Genomic DNA, 20501 nt, shown 5'->3' on the forward strand with positions numbered 1-20501 from the left:
ATCAACTTCGACAAATAATCATGAATATGGACATGGGTGCAACGGAATACACGAGACCAAATATTGTTGATGCAGGTCCCAAAGCCGCCCACTGGATATTCACATTGTGTCTCTTATTCCTATTACCCTCTTTGAACTGTTGTCTGGTCTTTGCAGACAGAACAAACTACTCGTTAATACTACAATCTGTCATTACACTGTACTCGGTTTGTGAAGTTTCCTTTTTAAGCTTCCCTGATGGAGATGGTGTGGAGAATATTACTTCTTCCGTGCTAGGTGGCATAATACTCGGAATGAATATACTATCCCTCTCTTTGAATTTTATACTAAGGAAACAGGGGCAAGGTAAGATCAAACAATGGATCGGTTACCTCCATCGCACCCTTTCCTTCGCGTTAGTTTTGGCAGGTTGGGTAAAAGTTTGCCTAGCACCTGTGGCATTATTTGGATTTTGTAGACCTGGTCATACGGGACAATGTGCAGCACATGGAATTATGGGGAGTGCATTTGTATGGTACGGGTTTGTTTACTCTTTGGTCCTTGTGGTGCCTTGGATTAGAAAATCCGATTATTCACAAGATCACATAGATAGTTGGGTAATGTGCCTTTGGGGTATTGTAAACACATTCACCGAACACAGATGGGGGAGAGAAGATTGGTTTATGCATGATTATCAGCATACTGCGATGGGGATAATATGGTGGTCCGGTGGGATCTTGGGTATTTTCCTCTCCAGGAAAGGGAAGAGAACATTTGTCCCCAGTTTGTTGATAATTTTTACTGGATGGGCCATGTCGCAACATCATCAACATTTAGAGATTAGTACTCATGTGCATGCATTTTTTGGAATGGTGCTAATGCTGGGTGGTGCTCTACGTATTATTGAAATTACATTTTTGTTGAAGGATGCTAATAACACGAATGATGAGATATTATCATTCCAATATTTATCAACATTTTGTCTCGTTTCATCAGGAATATTATTTATGGGTGCAACTGAGGAACAATTGAAATTGGTTATGAGATTGGGTGCGGACCATAGTGCTTACATTTTGGTTCTACTCTCTGGGGCATGTTTGTTATTTTGTTGGATACAGGTGTGTTTGAATTTTTATGTATATTTAATGGACACAAAGGGAACTCGTTTAGATGATTATGAGTCGTTATACCAGGAGTTTACCCAATCTCCAATTGCAGATACTGATGTAACCGAAACCTCGGAAAGTTTCGAACTATAAAATAAATTGAATTAATTTTAATCTAGAATTATGTGAGCTAGTTTATTATGAAGTACTATGTCTGTGTATGTAACTGAGGTAAAGGTAATGTACCAGCCCTTGAAGTAACTATCGCCAAGAATAAAAAGAATGTATTATTTTATTGGATACTATTTTATGTATTTCAGATTTTTTTTACAGAAGAGCATAAACCTTGTTCTTATTTTAATGCATCGGAGATATATGTCATTAGAGACCTGTTACTTATTCTTCCTTACAATATTCATATAAAAGAAGTATGGTTCCATTGTGGTAGAGTTTGAGCACGTGACATTGCGTCTGTAAACAACTCCGAAATGATATCCACCAAATTTGTCCTCTTTACAAACACAGTATGAAACAAATGACCTCGGTAGTTACCTTATAGGAAGTGAATGGTTGGCATTTGGGCAAGACACCCAATAGTTATGGTATTCAAAGGATTATGTATGAAAGAATGTTGAATTTTATTGTTTCACAGACGTCTGGTGTCCTGCCTTCCTCACTCGCATTACAGTTTGATCAGTAGTAATATTACAATTAGTTACAAAACCAGTGGAGGTATCAGTACGATAGTTAACACAAATTGAAAAGACGACAACCCCATATAAATATAAGGTTCTGGGATCAAAATGGCTAAATTAACTAGATCATCACTAATTTGAAAGTTCAGTGCAGATTCCTTATGATAAATCAATTAGATCCTCCTATATTAGGGTTGACCCTTCACAATTGAGTTGTTATTATATAATATAATACCATAATTTAACCTTCTGCTTTTTCTTAATCATCTTTGTTCTTCCTTAAAGTTCCTAGATTTCTTCTTATTCTTCATATTTACGCATTTCGGATGCTATAAGTTACTCAGTCCAAAATCAACTACGGAATCCACTGAATTACTAAAATGCCACCCTCTACCTTGTTGCAGCGTCATTGCTTCACTCAGTTATCAAGCTAACTTATCTCTTGAAGTAAAAGTTGACACTACCATCTTTTTGTAGGATTGCCGCCTGTAATGAAAAACATGAAATTTCAAATTCAAATCTGGTAATTGGATTGACTGAAGAAGAAAGACACACAAGTCTGGATTGAAACATAGCAAAAGATAGACTCCCACTTGCCTGGTACCCTTTCCACATACTCTCGATAAATAGAACAAGTTTATTATGCCGCTGATAGGTCAACACCCAATATCTTGGTCGAAAACAGGTATTATTGCATATTCCAATCCCAATTCGAAAGACAGCAATCTATGCATAACATTCCTGGAGACTGTTAATGGTACCAATTGGCGTTTTCATCCACCTCAAAAATACATTTTACATCCCCAATTACATGAAGATCAATTCAGTATTGACGAGATAAAGAAGAATCAAACACCCGCGGCCAACAACACAACGACTAATAATATGCCCTCTAACAAGAACCATACGACCAATGGAACCAATAATAACACTCCTGGTGTGCAGCAGCAATCAGGGAAGCAGCCAGCACCGCAGTTTTTCTATAATATTTCAAGTATCCATTGGAGCAATTGGTTCAGTCTAATAGGTGATATGCTTGCAGTTTGCGATGAATTAGGTAATATGACAATGTTGATTGCAGGTCAGGGACCAGATGGGGCCACTACATTCGATAAACTAACAATGCTTTTCCAAGACAACGTATATAAGATTTACAATCATGTGATGCCCTTGCATCAATCCACGCCAAGTATTGTTTCCCGATTGGAAAGGAAGCAAACAAAGAAGGAATATAACACCACTATTTTAGATTTCCATTGGTTAAGTTCCACCAAGAGTGTTGTTTCTGCACAATTTTGTGCCCTGGATAATGCATCTAATACTTATAGAACAAAAGCTCAACAGATCCCACCATATGGGATATTCCATCCACCATTTATGAAATATGCTTGTTTAGCTATACGTAAAAATGGCCAAATTGATTTTTGGTATCAATTCTCTAATTCCAAAGATCATAAAAAGATTACTTTACAATTGACCAATTCGGAGAATTCAAGAACTAAGGAATTGGACTGGCTACAGTTTGCTAAATTAACTTCCATAAATGAAGATCAATCTATGTTAATTTCCACATATTCTAAATTGACTCAAAAAGTCAGTTTTTATAAATTACAAGTTGGTTGGAATGTAAACACAGCGAAACCATCGGTATTAAATGACCCAACGTTACAAATACATCAGGTTTTGGAAACCACTATTGATCAACTGGATTCTGCTGGTAACGTCCTAGAATTGATTAATTTGCATGTCGTTTCCAAATCACCATTGGAAAAGGATTCGTCACCAGAAGTCTTGTTAATATATTTGATTTCAGGGACTAAGAAAACATTGATCAAACGATTTAGATTGGTACAAACACAATTATCGTATGATTTTGTTTCCACATTGAAACCGAATTGGAAACAGCCACCAGGTGAAAATGTAACGCAATTATTAAAATCAACTAGATATAACCTTCAGCATCATACTGATATTAAATTGGAGAATAAAGCTATTTATGTCACTTCAGAAATGTTAGATGGGTTTGTCACATTTTATTTTGAAGATGGATCCATTGCATCATTCAATCAAAATGATTGGAAATTGGAAACAGAACGTTTAATCTATCAACCACAACAGGGGAAATATAGTAATATCATTACATCAACATTGAGTGCAAATTTTCAATACCCTGGAATTCCAAACGTAAGTACATTAGAATGGATACGAGTGTCCCCATCTTTATCTGGTGTCTTATTTAAACAAATAGGTAAAGTAACACCAGATTTTCTCCCCATTATTCAATCAAATGTTGCTGATCCAACAAAAGATGAAGTTAATGCTACTGCATTAGCATTTGGATTTGTGGTGAGTACACATAGACAATTAGCCAACGAAGATTTTTCCATTGCCTGTAAGACTCATATTTTGAAAATATTACAACTGGATGAAGATAGAGCGAAGAAATTCATCACAACGTTAATGACCAGATTATTTACATTCTTTAACATTGTACCAGATGCACCAAAGGAAATATTGGACAAGATTATATCACTTAGATCCATGCAAAAAGTTTGGTTGTTACAATTAGAATTAGGTAATTGTTTTGAAAGAAGTAGTATCGATGAGATGGCAAGATCAATATTTTATTTGAAAAATGTTTTGTTTGCATTTAATGGTGTCTCACGTAATTTGCATTTGGCCATTGAACAAATGAGTAATGATAGTAGTATTCAACAAAATTCGGGGAAATTATTCCATAAAGCATTTTCAAAGCAAGATTTGATTTACTCTTTAATCCCCGCTGTTAAATGGTTCGTTAAATTCATTACCTATCTGATTCAAGAAATGTTAATTCTAATAAATAATCCTCCTACTAAGCCAAACACTTTAGTCATTGGGATATTATGTGCCAAGATTCCAAGGGTAATGATTTTATCTGTTATGGATGAAATCAAAAAGATTATACAGATTATTAGTAAATTCCCCGAGAATTCATACCCCATCCTAAATGAATCATCTCATTTTTTGAAATTGGTGCTAGATGATTCACCAGTCAATTTTGAGAAATTTGAAACTTTCCTAGTGGATGTTAATAATAAATTTACTACATTTAGTGAACAACAACCTTCTCAGGGAAGAGAACCTTCATTATTAGTTAATGCGGAGATACCTTTGGATTCTATCAAGATGTATGATTTCTTATTAACGTATTCAAATAATGCAGTTATTTCGCATGTGGATGCAGCTGAAATTTATTTTTGTGATACTAGTGGATTGAGAATTTCCAATATGGAAATATTTCAAGAGAATGTTTTCCACCTTTTACAACCTTTTGAAAAGGGGTTAATACTGGATATGGAGGATTCCGCATTGAAATCTAGGAAATTTAGTCGGATTCTATATGATGGAATTACATGTGATCAATTGAGTGTAGAAGAATTATCAGATGGTAAATTGAAAAGGTGTCGTAGATGTGGTAGTGTTACAAGAGCTGGGTATGTAGTTGGTAAGAATAAGACTATTGTCGCGACGAACACACAGACTAGAAGATGGCCTACTATGTATACAAGGAATTGTATATGTTCAGGTATGTTATATGAACTGGATCTGAAATGATTGATTATATATATATATATATATATAAATATTAAATTAATCTATCTACAACCTAGTGTTTATGAGTATGAAGTGTCTCATCAACACCTGTATAATGAGGAGAGGTGTGTTCCTTTTCCTCAACGAATTCAATATCGATTTTCCCCACATTTTCCACATTCTTGTATAACACATTCTTCACATGGTTAGAGACATTTTCAAATTCATGAATTCCCAAGACGTTATCCCATCTTTGAATGGGTACCAACAACGTCATAACGACTCTTACGTTTCTACCAGAGGACAATAAAGTCAAATCCTTAATGGCATACTTTTTCTTGGAATTATTATTAGAAACTAGATTCTCCAATCCTTTCCTCACTGCAGTTTCCACTTCTACATAACGGGGATCCGTCATGGGGATAGATTGATCAATCAATTCCTTCATGGCACCAATCATCCCCTCACCACCAGCCTTAATAACCAATCCCGAAACAATCAACCCACCAATGGCATCCAGCGATTGTACATTGAAGAAATACCCTGAAGTGATAGCCACGAGAGCGACCAAAGAGGTCAGTGAATCCACTCTATGATGCCAAGCATTTGCCATTAGCACGTTAGAATTGGTCTGTATGGCGATCTTCTTTGTTGCATGGAAGATCCATTCTTTGACGACGATGGAGCCACCAGCGATCCATGCGGCATTAATGTCTGCTACACCTTCAGGGACCACACTATGAGAATGTCCGTGAGTACCCATTATATTAGCGAATGTATCCATTATTATATGAGGAATGATGGGGCCGACAATGGTGCATAGGGAGGTCCATCCGATGGATATTCCCGCCATGGCCAAAATAGTGGAAACAGCTAATGAACCCACCGTTTCCACTTTACCGTGACCGTAGGGGTATTCCTTAGACGGTGTGGAAGTAGCTAATTTGACAGAGAATAATGTTAATACATCTGATATCAAGTCACTTAGGGCATGAATGGAATCTGCAAACAGTGCCTGGGAATGGAATACTATACCACCGACGAACTTGCCCGCGGCAATGGCGACGTTTATCCCGAGACCTATCCAAGTTATTCTTACACCTGGATTATGTTTTACTTGTTCGAGGTTTAGTTTTAGCAGCGGGTTGGCATGTGAGTGTGAGTGTGAATGGGTATGTGATTGTGGGACCCCTAGTTGAATGGAATCGTTCTTTTCCGTTTCTGATTCACGTAGATGAACATGATCATGAGCATTGAAGTCATCGTTGTTTAAATTGTGACTGTGGAGCAGTTTAGCGGAGTTTCTGTATTGTAATGACCGTATGGTATGGAAGGACGCAAGCGAACGGAATTGGAGAGTGTTACCTCTGGCGATCAGCATTATTTGTGATTGTAGCATTGTCTGTGTGGTTGGTCTCCTGTCCTGTAGCAGCTGACAGACAATATATCTATATACTCTTTATTTTTCTGCTGACAACGATTGTTAAGTGTGGTGTTGACAGAATTGCACCTATTTCCCGAATCAATGAGTCTTCTCTTCCAGGATGTCTTGTCTCCCTTGGTAATAGCTGACAAATGGGATCTTTCAGGTTGCAATTTATTCAAATATCATCCACTGTTTACGTAAGCCATTGCCCTGACAACAAAAAAAAGTTTCAAATGTAATGTTAAACTACATAAGATAAGTATAAAGGAAACCCATAACAGGGCCCAATTCTAAACAACTAAAAGAAGAAGAGAGGTAAACGTCTACCAGACAGTGTCGTCTTGGTCACGGGTACCACGGCCTTGTTGCTGCTGTCTTCTGCCCTGTCCCTTCTGTTGACGGGTGCCACCAAAGCTGTCATCGTCAAAGTCGTCCTGGAATTGGCCTTGACCTTGTCCTTGGCCCATCTGGCCTTGACCCATCTGGCCTTGTTGACCTTGACCCATCATGCCGCTGCCCTGTTGTTGGCCACCCATCATCATGTCGTCGTCGTTCTGACCAGAACGGAACCCACTACCAGGTTGTTGTTGTTGCATGGAAGAGTAGTCGTAGCCTTGTTGAGAACTGTACTCGTATCCTCCACCACCTTGTTGCATGTTGTCACCACCGCCCATTCCTCCTCCACCACCAGTGCCTCTGGTGTTGAATTCATCGTCGTTCATGCCGGATTGGCCTTGACGGTGTTGTTGTTGCTGGTTCTTCTGTTGACGACGTTGAGTGTCATCGGAATCACCGTGTAATTTTTCACTGAACTTGTTTAATAGATTGGACATTTTGTTGTTGTTGTAGAAGTAATACTAATAAACAAGCAAACCAGTTGAGATGCCTCCATTATGGTGGTACCCTGGACCGTTTATATAGATTTGAAGACGTCCAAGGGATACCTACTTGCTGTTCATCTAATTATAGAATGGACCCTTGCTGATGGTCATGCTACATCTCCTTCGATTCTAGATTGTTTGTTCCTTGCTTCCTTGTATACATCGTATGGTATTCTTCTACCAGCCTTGCTTGTCCCTTAACTTCCTGTTATTCTAGATTGTATTGTAAGTACCCTTTGATCATCTGATTCATTGATTCATTCATCATTTGTTGATAGACGCGGCGTTATCTCCAGACTCCGATTCTCTCATTCATTCATCCAATCGTTCCCTTAATCTTCTCTTTTCCCTTTCATATTCGCTTCTAATACCCATACTTGACTACTTTTCCTTATCGATTTCCAGTTCTTCATCTTTCTTGTCACAGCACTACAAACACACCAAACAATGCCCGAACGTATATCCATACTCAAGGCACTGCAACAATCAGGCTCCTCCAAACTAATACAAAGGCTAAACCCAGACCAAACGGTCCCCTCCATAGCCAAAGCCATTGAACTCATAGAGACACATCAACTAACTGACCCTCAACGAATAACAGCATTCCACACACCAAGATTCGTCTCACCGGGTTCCCACTTCTCATTCACAACACCATTCCAAAGACCACATTACAAACCATTGCTCGTCGCTACAGACACCCTAAGGGATGAATTCCAATTGGACCCCACTACGGACCCAAACCTTACCAAGATCCTAAGTGGTGCAAAAGTCTACTACACCGATACCATCTTCCCCTATAGTCTCGCCTATGCAGGTTACCAATTCGGGTCCTTCGCGGGACAATTGGGGGACGGTAGGGTCCATAATTTGTTCTCCCTCAACAATCAAGTTTTCCAATTGAAAGGTTCAGGAATCACACCTTTCTCTAGGTTTGCTGATGGGAAAGCCCTATTAAGGTCGTCCATAAGAGAATTTATTATTAGTGGCGCGTTGCACGCCATGAATGTGCCCTCCACTAGAGCACTACAATTGACTTTATTACCGGGGACAAGAGCACTGAGGGAAGGTGGTAGGAGGGAACCGTGTGCTGTGGTATGTCGTGTGGCTCCGTCATGGATTAGATTGGGGAGTTTTGATATGTTCAAATGGAGACCTCATTTGCCCGGATTGGTAAAATTGACAGATTATTGTATAGATGAAGTGTTTCAAAGCGGTAAGGATTTCCCTCGGGAATTGAATTGGAATAGATTTGATAGAGATTATTTCCCGGATGAAGAGGGGCAAGCAAGTGCTTCGTGTTCTTTGCCCTTAGATGACGTTTCCCAGTATGATTTATTTTTTAGACATGTGGTTAATTTGAACGCTAATACGGTGGCCTTTTGGCAAGCTTATGGGTTTTGTAATGGCGTGTTAAACACAGATAATACGTCCATTATGGGACTTTCAATGGATTTCGGACCCTTTAGCTTTATGGATATCTTTGATCCCGACTTCACACCAAATCATGATGATTTTACTAAAAGATACTCGTTTGCTAATCAACCGGGGGTCATTTGGTGGAATTTATTACAATTCGCTCAGGATATTGCTATATTATTGGGGGCAGGAACTGAACATTTGGAAAAAGTGGTGACGTTGAAACAAGAAGACATTAATGCATTGGAAAATCAGTACGAGGAGAAATTTGTCAAGAGGGTTAACAAGGTTATTAAACTGGCATCAAGTGAATATAAATTTAGGTTCACTACAAAGTATGCACAATTAATGAGTGAAAGACTAGGTATTGATCTTAAATTGTTACCAGAACGACTTGATGATGAGACAGATTTGGAACAACTTAGTGAAAAAATTAGAGAGTTTTGTAGTGTCATTGTGGAACCATTATTACAAATATTACAAAGTACAAAAGTGGATTATAATCATTTCTTTGTCAATTTACAGGATTACCAAGGTAATTTTTTCGATTCATCATCTAATTCTATAGATGGACTAGATGAATTATACATTTCCCTTTTCTTTAAGGATGAACAATTAAAAAAATTGATTGAGTATTATCAAGTGGAAAATAAAAAATACCAATCCCAATCTGATGGTGAAATACGTCAAGTATTATCCCTCTTTAACGATTTGAAAGAATGGACAAAGATATACAAAGAATTCATACCCATTGACTATGAAACCAGGAGAACTATTTCCAGCAAAGTGAACCCTTTATTCATTCCAAGAAGTTGGATATTCAATGAAGTAATTGATGACTTAACACAAAGGCAGGCAGATAAATTGAATGATACGGATGCCGACTTGGATCTTTCACTCTTGAACAAAATGTACTTAATGAGCACACACCCATATGATCCCACGAAATGGGACCAGACCTTACGTCCCGAACTGGAGGATCGTTGGGCAAATTTGAAACATACGACCAGTAAACAGGATGAAGAAAGGTATATGAAACAACTGACCTGTTCCTCTTAGCACATTAATAAAAATATATATTCAAACTAATTGTGTCGCAATCGTAGAAGAACAATGACAGTTTCCCAAAACGGCAAAATCACGAAAACGCGTCTTTTATTTTATTTTATTTTTTTCAATTCTGAAAAACGTAATCTCTGATCCGAATACGTTACGAGGATATTGGAAAAAAGAGGCGAGGTAAACTTCATTGTTTCTTTAAATATACATAGAAACTGGAGAAGTCCTTTGTCCTGCTTAAATTAAGGATACTCTCACTCACCATATTACGTATTTAAAGACGTCAACTCACTGTTCTTACACTCGCTTCGATTCATTTTCCAAAAATAAGTGAGAAATCAACAACAAACGAGAGGGAAAATAATGAAATTTCATATCGTTATACGTCTAACAACAATAATATGGTGTCTGTTCATCTCAACAACACAAGCTAAGAGAAACTTGAAAGCTTCCGCCCTAGTGACATGTATGGAAGGTTCTCAAGTGTCGTCAAACAGCTTCGACGTTGTATTTAACCCAGATGATAGATCTTTACATTATGATCTTGATCTAGTGACTCAAATTGACGGGTACGTGTATGCTGATATTGATGTTTACGCATATGGGTTTAAATTTATTAGCAAGAATCTAGATCTTTGTTCTATGAATTGGAAACAATTTTGCCCCGTTCATCCAGGTAATATTCAAATTGATTCCATCGAATACATTTCAAAAGAATATACTGATCAAATACCGGGGATCGCTTATAATGTCCCCGATATCGATGCGTACGTAAGGTTAAACATTCATAACAATCAAAGTGAAAGATTGGCATGTCTTCAAGTGTTTTTCTCCAATGGGAAAACCGTATCGCAAACTGGTGTTAAATGGGCCACCGCCGTGGTTGCTGGTATTGGGTTATTATTATCTGCTATCTTATCCTCCTTTGGTAACTCTACAGCAGCTTCCCATATTTCAGCCAATACAATGTCTCTTTTCTTATACTTCCAATCTGTTGCTGCTGTGGGTATGCAACATGTTCATAGTGTCCCACCTATTGCTGCAGCATGGTGTGAAAATTTAGCTTGGTCCATGGGGTTAATTAGAGTCACATTTATGCAAAAGATTTTCCGTTGGTATGTGCAATCCACTGGGGGGACTCCAGATCTATATTTAACAGCAACAACAATGTCTGTCTTAACTCAAAGAAGTTTAGATTACTTGAAAGCTTCCACTTTAGTTAAGAGAGCTGAAAATGTCCTATATGGAAATTCCAATACTTTAATCTTTAGAGGAATAAAAAGAATGGCCTATTCCATGAAGATGGAAAATACTTCAGTAGTTTGCACTGGGTTCACATTTTTCGTATTATGTGGATATGTACTTGCAGCATTTATTATGATTTGTAAGTATTCCATTGAATTATCCATTAGATCAAACTGGCTTCGTCAGGATAGATTTTTAGAGTTTAGACAAAATTGGAGAGTAGTTTTAAAGGGTGCATTGTTGAGATACATCTACATTGGATTTACCCAATTGACAATTTTAAGTTTCTGGGAATTCACTGAAAGAGATTCTGGTGCGGTTATCGTCATTGCATGTTTGTTCCTACTGTTATCCATTGGTTTGATGGTTTGGGCAAGTTGGAGAACTCATATGTTTGCTCAAAAATCAATTGAATTATATGACAATCCTGCTACTTTGCTGTATGGGGATGATCAAGTATTACATAAATATGGATTTTTCTACACTATGTTCAATGCAAGACGTTACTGGTGGAATGTAATTCTTCTAGGTTACATTTTCATTAAATCTTTATTTATTGGATTTGCTCAAGCATCAGGTAAGACTCAAGCATTAGCCATTTTCATCCTTGATTTAGCATATTTTGCCGCAATCATTCGTTATCAACCTTATTTGGATCGTTTAACCAATCTGATTAATATTTGTATTTGCACCGTCACCGTTGTCAATTCATTCCTTTTCATGTTCTTTTCCGATTTATTTGGTCAACCATACTCTGTTTCAGCCATTATGGGGTGGGTCTTCTTTATCATGAATGCGGCCTTTTCGTTCTTACTATTGATGATGATATTGGTGTTTACCGGTTTGATGATCTTCTCCAAGAATCCAGATATTAGATTCAAACCAGCAAAGGATGATAGAACCTCCTTCCAAAAGCATTCTATGAAGATGAACGATGGATTAATTAGCCCCTCTGTGGCTAAGGAGTTAATGGCATTGGGTGATCTTGCCAAGGATCATAACGAAAATTGGGAGACTGAATTACAAGGGAAATACGCAGATGATAGTAGTAAGAGTAATACTAATATTTTCTTAGGTTCGGATGAGGAAGATGAAAAATTTGCCTCTTCATTATCTGTTAATGAACAAAATGAAATGAGTGGTAGAAATCCAACATTATCGGAGAAATTCTTAAGGACGTTTTCAATAAAGCGTAATAGAACCAAGAAATCAAGAGACAAAGAGAGTGATCCAAGAGATGTAACACAAACGACAGGGTCTACGGGGGCCAGCGATAGTGATTCACCCGTAAGGAAACCATATCCAGGGGTAGAATCCAATGAAATAAGACGAGAAAGTGATTCTCATAATAGATTAATTGATGCATTCGGTGAAGATGGCGCTCAAACGGGGGTTGCCGATTATAGATTTTCTGGACTAAATCGTTTAGTGGATTCAGAAGCTGGTTCTTCTTTTAGTTCAATGCCCAATCGTGATATGAGTCTGGATAGTATGCAACATCAACAAAACGTGGCCAAGTCAACTGATATACTGAACAATAACAGCAATTATTTGTGAGTATCGACCAGGGTTTTATTTTCCACTTTTTTATATTTGCATTCTCTTCTCTACAAAGCATTTTATGTACAATAGACATTCAATAGACACAATTTCAATTCCTCTTCATCTTACGATATAACAAATATTGTTCAATATATTTGACCGCTACATCCAAACATCGTTTAACACCCAAACATTTGCTTATTTTTTTTAAAAACATTTAATTTTTTTACAAAAAAACGTTTTTACAATGTACAGATGTTAGAAACGCAACAGTCACAGAAATTTTACAGCTGAAAAAAAAAACTTGCTTTAAATGAAAAATATCATCACGACAAACACATCGATTGGATCTTCCATTCTACACTGTTTCCTTTCTATTCTCATTTAAAGAAAGAGAACCATTGTATTAGTCGAAAGCCTCTCGGACCACCAAATTTTGGAAGACAACCTACAATACACTCAAACCAAAGATGTCTAAGATCACTACTTCTCAAGTTAGAGAACACGTCAAGGAATTGTTGAAGTATTCCACTGAAACCAAGAAGAGAAACTTCTTGGAAACCGTCGAATTACAAGTCGGTTTGAAGAACTACGACCCTCAAAGAGACAAGCGTTTCTCTGGTTCTTTGAAGTTGCCAGTCTGTCCAAGACCAAACATGTCCGTCTGTATCTTCGGTGATGCTTTCGATGTTGACAGAGCTAAGTCCTGTGGTGTTGACGCTATGTCCGTTGACGATTTGAAGAAGTTGAACAAGAACAAGAAGTTGATTAAGAAGTTGTCCAAGAAGTACAACGCTTTCATCGCTTCCGAAGTCTTGATCAAGCAAGTTCCAAGATTATTGGGTCCTCAATTGTCTAAGGCTGGTAAGTTCCCAACTCCAGTTTCTCACAACGATGACTTGTACGGTAAGGTCACTGATGTCAGATCCACCATCAAGTTCCAATTGAAGAAGGTCTTATGTTTGGCCGTCGCTGTTGGTAACGTTGAAATGGAAGAAGATGTCTTGGTTAACCAAATCTTGATGTCCGTTAACTTCTTGGTTTCTTTGTTGAAGAAGAACTGGCAAAATGTCGGTTCCTTGGTCGTTAAGTCCTCCATGGGTCCAGCTTTCAGATTGTACTAATTGCTTTAAATAATATATATATTTTTTATATTTAATTCAATAATTCATCATCCTTTTCATTTCCATTCATGGCGTTAATTTTCGCTGTTGCTTCGGAGCAGGAATTCCCGAACAAGGAATTTAAAGTACAAACGGTTTGATTCCCCAGACCACAGGATCAATAACTGAATAACGAACCACACAAGAGCTATATAACCAAAGACAGATTCCACTGACCCCCTTAGTAACCGACCTTACAAGGGTATCTTTTTTTGATAATCGTCAGCATTAAGAATAACAACAAATATAGCAAACAATGAACGCGGAGTTGTCAAGGGTTGGTAATACAAACTTATTAACGGGTCATCTTTCAGAGCTGGACGATGAGGAGGACCAAGGAGATGATGAAGATTTGACTGATTTTGATCTACCGTTGAAGGCAAAATTATTGCAGGCCAATAATTTTTCAGACTTGACTGCTGATTGGAATGATATGACAACAACTCCTACTAATAGTGGGAAGAAAGTTAGATTTGCAACAAGTGATGCATCCACAGAACCCATATCTAGGACTATGTCCAAGGATGGGAAGATCCCCGTGGAGGAACTATTGCAGTGTGCCAATGACGTTAATGATTATTTGAGTGAAAATATTGAAAAGAGTAATACGAATTCCAAGACTGATCCATTAAATGGGAAAAGTTTTTATAAGATAATGAGTGATGTGGCTACACAAAACACAAACCGTACAGAATCATTATCGAATTTTGAGTTAAGTGACAATGATTTGGAAGAACCTTATCAATTGGATTCACGTTTGGAAGAAAATAATAATAATGAATCAGATGATTTCTTAAACGATAAATTATTGGGAGGTACATTATCCCCTTCAGACCAAAAAAAAATATATTCAAGTAGTGATAATAAGAGTAGCATTGCCACTTTGGACCAATATATGAAACAAGATGGTAATGAAGATAATGAAAGTAATTCACAAAAATCAGGAATTGAACCAAATATCTTTAAGAACTTAAACCTGGATAATGATTCATCGGAACAGATTGAAAATGAGGATGATCTGCGGAATACTTCATTATTAAATAATTCTGAAAATTTGCATGGTGAAGAATTCAAAGAGTTATCCACAGAGGATGCCTTGAATAACTACAAAGAGACCATTGACCTCATCCTAAAATTTTCTCAAAGGGAAAATAACGACGATATGATGGTTTCTAAATTACCGCCAGACCCAGACGTTTACAAGAACTATACAATGCATAACGTGCCATCATTATCATACACCGATTTTATAAATAGAATTCAATCCAAATGTATGTTTGGTGCCATCGTATATATGTCTGCGACATATCTATTTCAAATATTATTACTTGATAGGGACGAGAGGGATGGTCCTATCAAACTAAAGCATAAGTTACAAGAGAATGAAGTTCATAGAATGATCATAGCCACCATAAGAGTGGGAACGAAATTAGTAGAGGATTTCGTTCATTCGCATCAATATTTCTGTAAAGTTTGCGGTGTATCAAGGAAACTGTTAAGCAAACTAGAAGTTACATTACTCCTCTGTCTCAAGCATGACAAAATAATTATTACCACAGAGGAGTTGGTTGCATCCGTACGAGTTCTGCAAGAGTTGAGAACGTATCAATGACATTGTCTGTTGGGACATTTGTATTAAAAACACTACTACTGCATTGGAATATATAATCAAATACTACATAAACGTTGATTAACACGATCAGAATAATAAGAATAAATGATTTGTGGCATAATCGTTTAATCAAATTTTATTTACCCAGAACTTCTCCGCCGAAAAAAAGAAATCGACAATTGAACAACGAATTTTGATTTATTGTTTAAAACCAATTGATAATGGATAGTGTTGGTTCTTTCTCGATTGTAAACAAGAGAAACTAAACTCATACTTACAATCAATATCATTTAAAGATGGCAGCATGGGACGTTTTTGGTTGGTGTATGTTCTTTTCTTTGCGCTTCTTTGCGTTCGTGTTTATTTGGAAAGCATTATGAATATTTTGATACTAACAACAACATTTATTTATTTTTATAGTTAGAGATGTATTAGCATCCCTTGGGTTGTGGAACAAACACGGTAAACTACTTTTCTTAGGTTTAGATAATGCTGGTAAGACGACTTTATTACACATGTTGAAAAATGATAGATTAGCCACATTGCAACCCACATGGCATCCAACCTCTGAAGAATTGGCTATTGGTAACATTAAGTTTACTACTTTTGATTTAGGTGGTCATATTCAAGCTCGTCGTTTATGGAAAGATTATTTCCCAGAAGTTAACGGGATCGTTTTCTTAGTCGATGCTGCTGATCCTGAAAGATTCCATGAAGCATACGTAGAATTGGATGCGTTATTCAAAATTGCTGAATTGAAGGATGTCCCATTCGTCATCTTAGGTAACAAGATTGACGCCCCAACTGCTGTGTCTGAAGCAGAATTGAGAAACGCATTGGGTTTGAATAATACAACCAATTATGGTGGCGCTCAAAATCAAAGACCAGTAGAGCTATTTATGTGTTCAGTCGTTACAAGAAATGGTTATTTGGAAGCTTTCCAATGGTTGTCACAATTCATCTGATTAGATATGTATATAGTATGTATTTAATGAATTGACCTGTTGGATAAACGATGTTGAAATTTATATTATTATATTATGAAAAAAAATATTTCTTAGAAAAAGTGATCTCTTTGTTATTTGATGTTCTTCTGTATATTGTACGAAGTATTGATTATTTATTATACATAGAAGTCGTAAGTTTTGTTAGATAATCTACTTAACGTCTCCTCTTGTTGGAATGTGACCTGTCTTCACTTTCTCCTGACATTGGTCTCTTCTTACCATTTTTGGCAAAGTATTCCTTCTTCTTCTCCTTGTCACGTTGGGTCTTCTCTTCTTCTGCTTTAGCTAACCTCTTCAACCTTTCTGTACGTTGATCAGCCTTTTTGGCTCTCTTCTTTTCAGTTTTAGCCTTAGAGACAGTCAATACCTTTTGAATAAATGAACGTGCCTTCTTCTCTTCTCCACCCAACACGACAGCTCTCTTGGCCATATATGTTTTCTTCTTTTGAGGTTTCATTTGATGAAGTTGTGATTTAAATGGTAAGTCTTTTTGAACAGCCTTGGGGATCTTCAACCCATGGAAATGTCTTTCCACACGTTCCACCTTTTTATAAGCACTATCATTATTCATTGGAGTCTCAAGATTTTTAGCAGCCCTGATTTGACCTGTCAATCTAACACCCTTCCATTCAGTCTTCTCTTTTAACAATAAGGACGTCACTGGATTATAAAATCTTTTAATTGAAACAGGATACCATGATCTTAAAACAACAATATCACTCATTAAAATCTTATCTTCAAAGGCAGCTCTAAAATGACCCTCTGGCTTGGATAATGCTCTCTTAATTTCACCACGAATACCAGACACTGTCTTAATTTGTGCACCTTCAAATCTGGCCACTTCCATAGCACTCGAAAACATGTCTTTGATAAATGCTGTATTTTTGAAGATCTTGTAAGGGAACCCAACCAATTTCAATTTCTTGACAATTTCTACGTTAACATCAATTTCCTCTACAATACCTGTAGCAGCAATACGGAATCCGCCACCAGTGTCACTATTTGCAACGATTTGAACACCACAAAATGGAGTATTTGGTGCACATAATGGACCATAGAAACTTGCATTACAAAAAGTATGCTCAGGTGTATACTTCAGCATTCTTGTTCTTGTTCTGGAATCACTAGTGGTATAAATTGGCAGGGTTTGAAATCTTCTCCAACCAAGAGATAAGACCAATGGATCGTTAGTCTTTAAGATCTTCTTATGCCAACGATGTCTTCTGATTCTTGCATTGATTATTCCAAACTTCATTTCTGTTGGCAATAGTCCACCCATAATGATAGGGAATTTAGGATCAAAATTTTCAATGAATTCCATTGGAACATTATCAAATACAATACGAACATAGGAACCTGCTTTAAAACCTTCAATTCTTTGACGTTGTTCTGGTGTCATCTCTTGTAATTCAGCATTATTGATATCTAATTGCTTAGCAATCTTAGCTTTTTGTAATTCATACCATGTGTCATACTCATTTTCTGGATCATCTTCTTTGAAGTTTTCACCTTCCTCCATTTCAAATTGTAAGCGTAGCTTTTCCTTCTTAGCAGCATTCATTTCACGTTCTTCGTCAACAGTTAGATCTTTCTTCTCTTCTTCATCAAAATTAGTAAAAGAGGTGTCACTCTCGGCATCGTCGTCTTCAGAGTTTTCTTCAGATTCTTTCTTCTGTTGTTCTTCTTCTCCTTCAGCTTCCAGGTCTTCAAAATCACCATATAATTCCTCCTCTTCATCATTATCATCAGCTTCTTCATCTGAGGTGGTCTTTTTGGACTTCAATTTAGGAGCACCAATAAATCTATTTTGAATTTGGTCAACGTTGGACCATTTCTGCATTAATTTGTCAAGAGTCTCAAAATATGGGACAAATTTTTCTAAATCGGCGGAATAATCCTTAACTTTGTTGTTTACACCATCCTTCTTAGTAAAAAAACTCTCGTCATCTTCTTCAATATCACTTTCATGATCTTCGTCTTGTTCATCTTCCCCTTTCCATCTTTTAATACATTCATTTGGAGATAGATTATCCATGTAAATTAGTTTACCAATATCCCATTTTCTGCGACGATTTTTAGTTTGGTTTAATTTGCTTGCAGCTGCAATACCCCAATCTTCTTCATTATCATCCAACTCAAATTCAGAATCTGTTTCTAGCGTAATTTTTTCGTCAGAGTTTTGATGTTTGAAATCAATTTCCACCATTCTAGGTTCCCCTTCTTCACCATCATAGTCCTCTTCCCCTTCATCGCCACTAGGTAAATTATCAATATCAGCATCTTCTTCTTGAACGGATTTTCCGTAGAGTCTTGGTTTTCTCAAAGATGATCTCCCTTTATCATGTTTGCTCTCTTCGTTGTCATCTTCTTCAAAATCCTCATCTAGATCATCATTTACAGCATGTAATTCAGTACTATTACTAAATAATTGCAAACCGACACCATCAAATTTTTCGGCAATACTCTTTTCAGCTGCTTGTAAACCAGTAACCAGTTTTTCACCCTCTCCCTTTTCTTGACCTGGAACAAAACTCTGATCGTCAAGTTTCTTCCCAACGTCGATATACACAGCATCCTTATCCATCAGGATACCACCTACATCAGACATTGGAGCATATATTAACTTATCCTTGTCGTCTAATCTTCTACGTCTTCTGGTAGTAGTAGATGCAACTGTACCATTAGCAGCATTTTCTTGTTTAGCCTTTTCACGTTCATAATCATCAATCTTTTGTTGGTAATAAGGAGTTGGACAAGGATCAGGTAATTTTTCCACTTGAGAGATTGGGAAATCACCTACACCAGCAATGTGCACTTTGGTGCCACCCGTAGCTGGAAGTGGAGTTCCGTGCAAGTAACCGTAGATGGCTACTTTACGGTCAATCTGTTTCCCTTGAGTTTCAATTAATTCGGGATGAGTTAAATCTGTGATTCTATCGGCTAGCAAATAGGGATGTTCATTTCTCCATTTTAAGGGTCTAAATTTCATCACTGAAATAAACCTAGATAAATTCAATATTTCACGATCTGGATATCTACCATTAATGACCCCTGATAAGTAAAATAATTTGGCACCTTGATAAACTTCAGTCCAAAATCTATGTTTTAGTCTTTTCTTCGAAGCTCTCAAAGTAGATTGCGATTTAAATAAATCCAAATGGGTTGCCACACCAAGAACACGAGGCATACCATGATGTTGAGCTAAATTTAAAAATTCCATAGTTTCCATTTCGAACCCAAAATTACCATCAATCATTAAAAGAACCAAATCAGATATCTTTGCAACGTCGATCATTGCATTCAAGTCATTAGCAGGACATTCTAACATAGTTAATCTTCTGTGCTTACCAGAAACGACAGTAATAGGCCCATTAATTTCATTCAAACTTGATTTTGTCATTCTTCTTACTAGGGATTTAATTAGAGTAGTCTTCCCTGTACCAGGAGGACCCACTACAGTAACAATAAATGGTGGTGGATCATCATCAGGAGTACGATCAACCATAGGAACATGCAACTTCCTTTCATTAACATCACTGGATCTTTGCATGGTACGTGCCATCTTCCCTGGTGCTGACACGGCAAAGGCCTTGGCATTGTGACCTTGCGTATGCAACTTCTTCTTGGCCGTGTTTTTGTCCTTTGTCTTTCTATGGGACTTGTTAGATTGTTCCATTTTACTTGACTGGGGATCTTACCTATTATGTGTTGTACGTCCTCTTTTATTCTAATAGTTCATAGGCTTCAAGATAATAGAAAATGCGATGAGATGAGCTCAGCGTTTATTTGAA

General features: G+C 37.1%; 10 protein-coding genes across 10 annotated transcripts; 7 read left to right on the forward strand and 3 right to left on the reverse strand.

Annotated features, from left to right (window-relative positions):
- Positions 1-20: 20 nt before the first annotated feature.
- YTP1 (Ytp1p) lies at positions 21-1238 on the forward strand (the record flags this gene model as incomplete). Its single annotated transcript, XM_003672992.1, has 1 exon — positions 21-1238. One exon carries the CDS (start codon positions 21-23, stop codon positions 1236-1238), a length of 1218 nt encoding a protein of 405 aa, XP_003673040.1.
- A 1184-nt stretch (positions 1239-2422) lies between these two features.
- Positions 2423-5377, forward strand: SIN4 (Sin4p; the record flags this gene model as incomplete). Its single annotated transcript, XM_003672993.1, has 1 exon — positions 2423-5377. One exon carries the CDS (start codon positions 2423-2425, stop codon positions 5375-5377), a length of 2955 nt encoding a protein of 984 aa, XP_003673041.1.
- A 52-nt stretch (positions 5378-5429) lies between these two features.
- On the reverse strand, positions 5430-6755 carry NCAS0A00910 (cation diffusion facilitator family transporter; the record flags this gene model as incomplete). The annotated part of the gene is made up of 1 exon (XM_003672994.1): positions 5430-6755. The coding sequence occupies one exon, from the start codon at positions 6753-6755 to the stop codon at positions 5430-5432; it is 1326 nt and encodes a 441-aa protein (XP_003673042.1).
- Positions 6756-7105: 350 nt separating this feature from the next.
- On the reverse strand, positions 7106-7615 carry GRE1 (Gre1p; the record flags this gene model as incomplete). The annotated part of the gene is made up of 1 exon (XM_003672995.1): positions 7106-7615. One exon carries the CDS (start codon positions 7613-7615, stop codon positions 7106-7108), a length of 510 nt encoding a protein of 169 aa, XP_003673043.1.
- Positions 7616-8110: 495 nt separating this feature from the next.
- On the forward strand, positions 8111-10141 carry FMP40 (Fmp40p; the record flags this gene model as incomplete). Its single annotated transcript, XM_003672996.1, has 1 exon — positions 8111-10141. The coding sequence occupies one exon, from the start codon at positions 8111-8113 to the stop codon at positions 10139-10141; it is 2031 nt and encodes a 676-aa protein (XP_003673044.1).
- Positions 10142-10504: 363 nt separating this feature from the next.
- On the forward strand, positions 10505-12943 carry FLC1 (flavin adenine dinucleotide transporter; the record flags this gene model as incomplete). Its single annotated transcript, XM_003672997.1, has 1 exon — positions 10505-12943. One exon carries the CDS (start codon positions 10505-10507, stop codon positions 12941-12943), a length of 2439 nt encoding a protein of 812 aa, XP_003673045.1.
- Positions 12944-13398: 455 nt separating this feature from the next.
- Positions 13399-14052, forward strand: RPL1A (60S ribosomal protein uL1; the record flags this gene model as incomplete). The annotated part of the gene is made up of 1 exon (XM_003672998.1): positions 13399-14052. The coding sequence occupies one exon, from the start codon at positions 13399-13401 to the stop codon at positions 14050-14052; it is 654 nt and encodes a 217-aa protein (XP_003673046.1).
- A 295-nt stretch (positions 14053-14347) lies between these two features.
- Positions 14348-15703, forward strand: PCL8 (Pcl8p; the record flags this gene model as incomplete). Its single annotated transcript, XM_003672999.1, has 1 exon — positions 14348-15703. One exon carries the CDS (start codon positions 14348-14350, stop codon positions 15701-15703), a length of 1356 nt encoding a protein of 451 aa, XP_003673047.1.
- A 515-nt stretch (positions 15704-16218) lies between these two features.
- Positions 16219-16668, forward strand: SAR1 (Arf family GTPase SAR1; the record flags this gene model as incomplete). Its single annotated transcript, XM_003673000.1, has 1 exon — positions 16219-16668. The coding sequence occupies one exon, from the start codon at positions 16219-16221 to the stop codon at positions 16666-16668; it is 450 nt and encodes a 149-aa protein (XP_003673048.1).
- A 196-nt stretch (positions 16669-16864) lies between these two features.
- On the reverse strand, positions 16865-20386 carry BMS1 (GTPase BMS1; the record flags this gene model as incomplete). Its single annotated transcript, XM_003673001.1, has 1 exon — positions 16865-20386. One exon carries the CDS (start codon positions 20384-20386, stop codon positions 16865-16867), a length of 3522 nt encoding a protein of 1173 aa, XP_003673049.1.
- Between the last annotated feature and the right edge of the window lie 115 nt (positions 20387-20501).

Source organism: Naumovozyma castellii, chromosome 1, assembly GCF_000237345.1.
Source record: "Naumovozyma castellii chromosome 1, complete genome".
NCBI lineage: Eukaryota > Fungi > Ascomycota > Saccharomycetes > Saccharomycetales > Saccharomycetaceae > Naumovozyma > Naumovozyma castellii.